This window comes from Ipomoea nil, unplaced genomic scaffold (assembly GCF_001879475.1).
Source record: "Ipomoea nil cultivar Tokyo-kokei standard unplaced genomic scaffold, Asagao_1.1 scaffold0688, whole genome shotgun sequence".
Classification (NCBI taxonomy): Eukaryota; Viridiplantae; Streptophyta; class Magnoliopsida; order Solanales; family Convolvulaceae; genus Ipomoea; species Ipomoea nil.
This window is the reverse complement of record NW_017617116.1, coordinates 8,009,095-8,018,286: the sequence shown is the minus strand read 5'-3', so window position 1 is coordinate 8,018,286 and position 9,192 is coordinate 8,009,095. Positions and strand designations below refer to the sequence as shown.

The 9,192-nt window shown below is 36.5% G+C and overlaps 1 protein-coding gene across 2 annotated transcripts; it reads right to left on the bottom strand.

Moving 5' to 3' along the window:
• Positions 1 to 2,857: 2,857 nt before the first annotated feature.
• LOC109176183 (uridine-cytidine kinase C-like) lies at positions 2,858 to 8,752 on the bottom strand. 2 transcript variants are annotated; one of them, XM_019325627.1, is made up of 12 exons: positions 8,706 to 8,752; positions 7,497 to 7,858; positions 7,037 to 7,151; positions 6,529 to 6,724; positions 6,322 to 6,435; positions 6,036 to 6,209; positions 5,350 to 5,544; positions 5,104 to 5,226; positions 4,912 to 5,033; positions 4,238 to 4,346; positions 3,813 to 4,085; positions 2,858 to 3,409 (listed from the first exon to the last, which is right to left on the bottom strand). In XM_019325627.1, the coding sequence occupies exons 2-12, from the start codon at positions 7,828 to 7,830 to the stop codon at positions 3,185 to 3,187; spliced, it is 1,980 nt and encodes a 659-aa protein (XP_019181172.1). In that variant the 5' UTR covers positions 7,831 to 7,858; positions 8,706 to 8,752; the 3' UTR covers positions 2,858 to 3,184. The 2 variants fall into 2 exon arrangements, with proteins under 2 accessions (XP_019181172.1, XP_019181171.1); XM_019325626.1 differs by having other exon boundaries at positions 7,497 to 7,855; positions 8,706 to 8,748.
• Between the last annotated feature and the right edge of the window lie 440 nt (positions 8,753 to 9,192).

Sequence of the window (9,192 nt, the reverse complement as noted above, 5' to 3'; positions counted from 1 at the left end):
AGTTTGGGGTCTAGGAAGCTGTGTGTGCTTCCACTGTCCACTAAGATAACCACTGGCTGTTTCTGGATAAATCCCAGCAACTTAATAGTGTTTAACCTCTCACCACCTACCACAGCACAAAGTGATACCTCCACCTCCTCAGGAACCTCCTTAGACCCTCCTGTTTCCAGCATTTCAGAGTGTTCTCCCACTTCCAAGTCCTCTATGATGTTGAAAGTGGGGCCACTGCACTTGTGCCCTGGTTGCCATGGATCAAAGCACTTGAAACACCTTTTTTTATCCCTTAACTAATTCATGAATTGGGTGAGTTCTGGGGTTTTGGATGCAGTAGTTTGGGTTGACATAGCAGGTCTTTGGGTAAGGCTTAGGTTGTGGGTTGGTGTTTGGTTAGAATTGGAACTGTAGGATCTATTAGGGTTTGTGGCTTTGGGTGTCCACTTTGCAGTCTTAGGGTCTTCACTACCCTTCAGCCCCTTCTCATATTGTCTAGCCAACCAGATGGCATCCTCCAATATGGCAGGTTTGGTAGTCCTGACAAAACACCTTAAGTTTTGCTTTAACCTTGCAACATAGTTTTCCAGGAAATACTCCCCAGTCAAACAGGGATGAGCTTGCAGCAAAAGACTCTTAAAGCTCTCATAACCATCAGTGAATCCATCCACTCCACTCCACTGTTTGAAGGCAGCAAAGTCCTCCATAAGGGAGACTCCACTATCTCTAAACCTCTACACAAGGCATTTGCAAAAGTAGCCCAATGGAATTCCCCCCTCAATTCATGCATATACCCTTCAAACCATATGCCAACCTTCCCAGATAAATGCACATATAACAGATTGACTACCTCCCCTCTAGGGATATGAGATAATACCAAAAACTTTTCACACCTAAGCACCCATTGCCTTGGATTATTATAGTCAAAAGTTGGAAATTCACTTTTGTACCTTGGGAAGAACTCAGGGTTCTGTCCAGCTATTCATTGCCTCACTCCATCCAACAGTCTTCTTTTGGGATTATAGTCCATAGGCAGTCTGCCACTGGATTTCCAGCCACATGTGTTACAGCTTCTCCCTCAGCCTCATCAGCTTCACTTTCTTGTATAGGGCCCTTGTCTGGTCTTCCCTCACGACCTTCAGGGACCTGACCTTGGACTGATGATTGTCCTGGTGAATTTCCCAAGATGGGTGGGGCAGGTCGATTGAGCCTCAGGATCTGCAGGAGTTCTTCTATGAGGGCTCCAAACTGAGTGTTCATCTGGGTCGAAAGCTCCTCCACTGAGTCTTGGGTTGCCTGAAATCGACTGTCTATTTTGCTGTTAAGCTCGATGACAGTGGTCTCCAACTTCCGGATACGATCTTCCATGTGTGGGCTCTGATACCACTTGCAACGTACTTGGCAGATTGAATGGGAAATTTGGGTAAAAAGAGAGAATTTAGGTTTAGGGAATAGAGAAGAGTAAAAGAAGATTGATTATTATTCAATGCATAAGGGAAAAAACCTCACAGTCTCTGCTTAAAAGCTAATACAAGCAACAAATAATTGAAAAGCAATTTAGAACTGAATGGTAACAACTCCCTCCCTCTCAGGAGTTTGTTCAAAAGGAAGTTGCTGAGAGCTTGCTGAGACGACGTCGTTTGAAGACTGCCTCAACTGATTCCAACGGCTACTTCTAAACGACGTCACTTGGCCCTTGATTTATAACTCACTTAACTACTTGTTCCCTACGGTGTCGTTTTGGGTCTTTTCTTGCCCACTCATTTCTTAGCCAATGGGTCTTTTCTTGCCCACTTATTTCCCAGCCAATTCCTCCTTTCTTCTCACTGATTGCCACCCATTCCTCCCACTTTCCTCACTAGTTATGCAACCGTGCAGGGTCGTTACACAAGGGGGAGTTATTTTTTGACCAAAAACTAAACAACTCCTTATATAGAAGGGTAAAATTATGTTCTATTTTCAATTAAAAAAAAATTCCCCTTTAAATGTGTAACTGAAAATATATGTATGAAGTTGTCAAAAAGGTTTAGGCCGACGAGCCAACCCGTCAATTTTAATAATAATATTTAGAAATTTTAATTTTTAATTTCAATTTTAGCATTTGTTTTTTTAAATAATAATTGTAACAATTTCATTTTGTATTAATGTTTGGTTAAATTATTTTGAATGTTTTGCTATCCAATTAATATTAATATTGGCGGGTGTTATTGACTGGTTCTCATGGAATAAGTCAACCACGCCTCAATGACCTACCCACAATCCTAAACGCAATTGTGTTGCCTTAATGGCCTACCTTCAATCCTAAACACAATTAGCCGCACCCAACCACACTTTCAGCTATGTGTTTTGTTTTAGTTACGAAAACCAAGTAAAGGAACACAGATCCTCACGATACTCTAAACCAAAAGCGTCACAAGACAAAACCTTAGGGGCGTTTGGTTCAGAGAATGTTAAATTCTTGTGTTTGATTTAAAACTAATGTAGGTAAATAAAACAAATTGATTAAAATGTCAAAAATCTAAAATTAGTAATAAAACAAAGGAATGTGAGATTACCTAAGAAATTGGATGGTATCTCACATTCCCTTCGAATAGCTAAAAACTCAATGTGGGGGTTATGTAACATTCCCTAGGAATATTGCATAGCAAATATAACATTGGTTATCTTATATAACTTGAACCAAACGGCCCCTAAAAGTGGACTAGTAGCCCACTCCCTAAGAATCAAATTTGTACGTAACCTTAGCTTAATGTGCATCACTATTAATTTTTGATAAAAATGATTGGGTACTAATAAATATAATAATCTCAAAGTTTAAGTGCTGGTTGAATAAAAAACAAATTGATCGAGTTTTGATTGGGTAATATCCATTCAAGAAAGTTCACTGCGATCCCTATTAATAAATCATTGTAGAGGGGGAGAGGGGGCAATCTCAACTCTCAAGAAGTAGCAGAAAAATGAAGATTGAATTGAAGTCCAAGAAGTAATTAATCTGTTAGTTTATCATCAGAAGGAACACCACAAAGCTACAAAATTTGCAAATCCACACTTTCATATGGATCTTAAAGCAAAAACAGCATGGATTTGCCTCTTCCCTTCCATTCCATTCCATTCCATGGTCTGCTCTCAAATATATCACTCACTCTAATCCATGAATTCTTCTTCTGTCCCGCAAAAATGTAGGGAGTGACAATCACTTCCTGGATAGAAAGCTTCTCGACATTAAAATTCCCAATCCACCAAGTGCTAATGTTGTACATATTACAGATACTTTGGTGGGAACAAAATCACCCATATCCCTTTGCTGCTGGTTTGTCTTCACTCGACATGGTCTCTCTTCAGATGTCTCGCGAAGAAGATTGCAAAGGTTGTCCAGCAGGTGCATCATTTGGCGTTGACCCCGTCCAATATTTGATAGCTGCATCGAGAAACAAGTTGTGTCAAACAACTAAATCCGAACAAAGGGTTCAGATATGCATGAAAGAAGACAACCCCGTGCTAAATTATCTTTGCCAAAATATTATGTTGATGAATTGATTTCTTCCGTTAGACAACAAAAAGCACAAACTAAACTCTGGAAATGGATCCGATATGGCATTTGAAGTTGTGTTTAAGTCCTTAAACTACTCTTTTGTACCAATTTGATATAACAGATGCCTAAATGTATATGGCGAAAAACTTACTAGAGCATGCTGTGCCACTAAATCTGTTAGATAATGATTGACAGAGGATGCATTTCGGTTTGTAATCTACCTGACAACTCTTTGACATTTATTTTTTGGGTCGTGGGGGTGGGTGCAAACTATAAATCTGCTGCATACCTCTTCCAACAAAGCAGAATCCTTTGCCAAATGGGAAGGAGATGATAGGCTAGGCATAATAGATCCAGTTAAAGAACCATTCTCCAAACTGGATATGAAGTGCGAAGTTGGTACAGATCCATTGCAGGCTTCAGGTTGCAGAGTGGTGTTCTGAGCAGTAGGTGTAGTTGTTTTGCTGCTTAACTTGGAACTGAGCTCTTCCATTCGAGATGTGAAGTCATCCATCCGATCATTCAGTGTAGAGATTTGTTCTGATAGTTGTTCAACAGCTCCCTTCCAGAATAAGAAAGAGTTGTAAACAAAATCAGCTATTTTACTCTCAAACAAAAGATTCATCAAAACTGTCAGAGCAAGCCCAATATTTTACTTATGGATGATAAATAAAAAATATAAATTTGACTCTTTTAGTGTGTGCATAAAATCACCTGATTTGACACTGGAATCCTGTCATCAAACTTTTGGTTTTTGGAAGAAAATAAGCTGATTTTAGGCAGATTCATATCCCTAGTTGTTGAATATGAATGCGATATCCCACTGTTCAAAGTGCATCAATCACAATTCACTTTAATGTCAAATATTCAAATAATGCATCTGTTGAATAAAACAACACTTATGCAAGGGTGGAAAATCCAATTTTTATCCCCCGGGAGAGAGAGGAGGAGAAAAAGAAAAAGGCAACTTTCTGGAAATTCTACTATAATGCACCAAAAAAACTCAAGGCTAACTAAGGTCCTGCCTACTACATTTGTACTTACGTAATATTGCTGGTATTATAAAAACATTAGCTTATAGCTATGGTTTCTATCTAGACGAATAAATGTGCAAGTCTTATCCCTTATGGATGCTCTGCCAGTGAATAAAATGTTCCATCAGCAACATAATATATCTTGATGTCACCCATGACAGGAGAACATGGATATAAACAATATTCCCCACAAGCTAAGGCCTGCTGGGAAATTGGGTTCCCCAATTCTTTTTCTTTCCTCGGGGAAAGGAAGAAAGTGAAAATATGAAAAATCATAATGAGCTACTCAAGCTTAGGATGAAACTAATTATATGCTATAAGGGTGGATTATAAAAAAAGTTGAAGAAAATGTACCTTCCCATGTTTCTTTTTCTTAGCGCTACCCTCTCTGCTGAGGCACGGAATAGTGTTTCTTTAGGGCTGGACACAAAATCTTCATCTATGCTAAGCTTTGTTTTCAAATCATCTGGCAAGGCCTACAAAGTTGTAGACTCAGGGACAAAAGGTAGGGGAGGCCATCAAACAAAGCTATAGTAGCTATGATACCTTGACTTCATTCACAAGCTTTTCTAACTGTATTTGTTCAATATATGTGCGTGGGATGTAAGAACCTTCCAATCCCATCTGATCAGCTACACGTTTTACAACCAAGCGATCTCTTCCTTGGATCTTAAGATTTAAAAAAAAAAAAAAAAAAAACTAGAAATTTTACTGGAAAATATGAAGAAAGGTGTATCAACATAGCAATAATCAATTTTCTGTATTGATTTTGGCATTTGATTCATAAAGTACCTGAACATATTGACGCTTCAGCTGTTCAAGCCAATCAATTTTGACACAGGCCTTCTCATCACAAAATGTGTGGCTGTTTCTTTTGAGGATTGCTGCTATTGTATAACCCAGAGCCATCAATCCACCAAGAAGCCGGACACTAACTTCAAATGTGATCCTTGGTGATATTACAAATGGAGAATCTGTGACCCATTCCTATAATAGCATAACAAAATTGCGATTATCAATGCTTGAGATTGATGTCTTTTCATTGTGTACTAGCTACTTCTGGCTAATTTGTTTGGGCAAATTAAATTGGTAGAATTAAAATAAGTCCTTAAGGAGTGGCATGAAAGAAAGCTGCAATGCAAAAAAATACAGGTGATACCAATATTAAAGCTATAAGTGACAGTAATTATGTTCATGTTGGCTGCAAAGATAGAATATAATCAAATGTAAACTGCACTGCTCTCTTCCTACACATTCCATTTGATTTCTTTCCAGAAAAGTTTAAATGAGTATCTACAATCAGAGTACTATGTTGATGATTTTTATTTATTTATTTATTTTTAATGCTGGGTCTTTTTGATAATTAACTTAATCAAATTGAGCTTCTTTGTCATCAATATAGAGGTCTTCTCAAGCTAATTCAAGTAAAACAAACACATAATTCAGATAAAGCAGCTGCAATGAACAACTAAGCTAACCTCAAACATGAGATTATATTTTCCTTCTTTGTTTCTCATTCTCAGATATGATTGGCACGACTCTGGATCTTCACCAGGTGGCAGAAGATATATATCATAGGTCTCTTCCACACTCTCTGTATGTTCCTCAGACAAGACAGACTTAATTTGCTCCACCGTCACATTCCTCGAGGACTAAAGAAAATAAGATAAAGTTACATGTCAACAAACAAACTTCTAGATAACAGTTATCTTCAGAGTTATTCACTAGGCTCAGGGAAATGACAACTCAGTGGGATGCAGTTACCTTTAGAATATATGTAGGACTCTGAAATCCAGTGAATGGATTGAATTTATTGATTATTTTGATGTGTGCTGTTTGTAGGTCAGGCTCGATAAAAGCCTTGTACATTGGATAAACCTGCATTCAGTTTTATGGCAAAATGAGTTACCTAACAAATTTAAGAATTTTAACATTGCATTGAACAGTTCGGCTAAGGATCATGATACACACCGTTTCAGATATTTGGTGGATAATCTCTTCAGGTTCTTGCCCAGCACGTTGTATATCTCTTATAACTCGTTTTACTAAATCGAAATGAACTCCACCATTCACAGATACTCGAAGATCAAGCAAAGGGCGCAATTTCTCATTCAAAGCATATATGCCCTCCAAAATCACAATTTGGGAACTAGGGACTTCAAGTGTCCTGCAGCACAACAAAGGATATAAATTCAGATCAAAATAGTTTCATATGTCATTTCAAGGAAAGAAGCAAAAATCATTATTCAATATAAAGTCTCTTATCATTAGAGAACCCAAAGAGAGTATCAAATTGGATTTAAAATAACAAAAAACACCTTTCTTGTAGAAAAGGATATCATAAGAAAGCTAAATAATAATTACAATGCTTTAATCCTAAATCCAGTAATAGCTTCTGTAGATTATAAAAGAAAGGAATATAGCAATCATAGCATTAGAAGAAAAGCTTCTGTATAAAATTACAATTAAGGAACTGAACCTGTATCCGACGCGTGAGCTAGATTTGAAATCATATATTGGAACCTCTGCTGGCTTTCCTGCCTTCAAATCATGGATGTTTTTAAGCAACATATCATAGTCCGTTAAGCGAGGATCTGTAAGCCCATAACATCAGATAAAATATAATCATCTAAGTAATAGTTTGAAGAAATTTGTAACTCGGTTTTCAAATCCTAGTTAAGTGTCACAAGGATCAAAGCAACTAAATGATAGATGAAATAATATCAAACTCTTCAGTTAAAGGATCAATGCTTGCCCTCTCAACCACCCCCTCTTCCTTGTCCAAACTCCCAACATCTTACATTGGGGAAATATGTAATAAGAAACTAAGGAATTGCATACAGAAGATCTCCCTTCTAAGAAAATAAGGTTGTAGTCAAGAATCAAGATTTCCAAAGGAATTGAAGTAATAAAAAGAATATGCTAAAAACAGTTCTTACCATCATAGTTTCCATCAACAATCCGACTTGCATCATTGTAATTATCCATGGAAATAACAGCAACACTTGGCATGAAATTCTGTATTTTTTCAGTGAATACTGTCTTTCCAGCACCAGAAGGACCAGCTAGTCCCACTAATACAAGTCCATCATTCTTTTGAGCCAACAACTGGCATGCACGGATTACAATGAAGAACCCTTTCTCAAATGATAAATTATCCGGTATATGGACAATCTCATATCGATCACGATCCTTTCTCTTTACCAATCGAATTTGGTCTTTTAAGAGACCAGGTTTACGGTGAGTTGATTCATTGTCAGTATCCCTTGCCATTGAGAGTTGAAATAATGCTAAAACTCTTCTAAGAAGAGAACAAAGAAGCAGATGTAAGTGGAGAGACAGAATACTAAAGCCTACATAAATGCTGTTTGCTTATTAAATTGAAATGCAGAGGTATCTATATCTCTCCCAAACAGCGGAAAAGCCATAGAAGTAACTTAATTGGAAACATGCTCAATCATCCCAACTAAACGCTATGGAAAGAAGTTCAAAAACCACCCAGTAGCTAAAGAATTACCACAAAATGTATCAGCAGCTTATAAAAAAAACAAGTTCAAATCATTCTAATCTTATGGAAATTACATTCTCAAACAATTTGCAGTTAGAACTGCATTTGCATGAATATAAACCAAAGCTAATCATAACAAAATAATCTAATCATTTTCATCATTCAATACCAATACTAAGGCAAAACAAGATTTTCAAGACTAAATACAAAGTTTCAAAATCACCACAGCAGCATTCCAACATGAAATTCAATCCCATGAACAAAACATGATCACAAAACCAAGATGGAGTCCAGTGGCAGATTACAGGTTCAATCTCCATTCCCTCATATGTATCAGAAAGAAACTACCCATGTAAAATAATCAGCTGAAAATCATTCTCAAGCTATCAATAACCACCGAGAAGAGCAAAAACAACCGCTCTTGAAACTCCATTGGGATCTAAAGACGAAATGTAAGCAACAGACCACCGCAAAAGAAATTAAAATTAAAATGTAAACTGACCAAATAATTGAATGAGGGAAAAAAAAAAAAAAAAAAACAAACAAACAAATCATCAAGAAACGCAGAACTCAGAAGAGGATATTTAGATCAAAATGAAATATCTGAATGAAATCTAATGCAGAAAATGAACACACTGACCTGTAGTGGGATTGAGCATTGAAGAGCGTCGAAGCTTTTGCGGTTTTATATCACAGAAAGAGGTGCTCCAGAACTAGGAGTGTAGTTTATATAGGTTTCTTTATTTTATTTTTTTTTCAAAAAAAAATATTATTTCTTCTCGTGGACCGTGAAATTTATTGGTAATTATTAATTATTTGTACTTTGAGGTGTGTAAAATAATATAATAATAGTAAATTAATAATATTAATAATAATTTCTCCAGAAATAAAGGAGAATCACTCTACAGGGCAAGCATGTTTTGGAAAGTGGAATGCTATACTGGGAAAATATTTCACCTTCTAAAATTCCTTTTTATTAGTGTAAATTAACATTTTAAAAATGTTTCTATATAAAATTTTATTGATATTGTATCTTTTCAATGCATTATATAAAATTAAAAAAATGATCTTATAATAATTTAAATAAAATGATTGGAATATATTTTGTTGTGTGTTGATCACTTCAC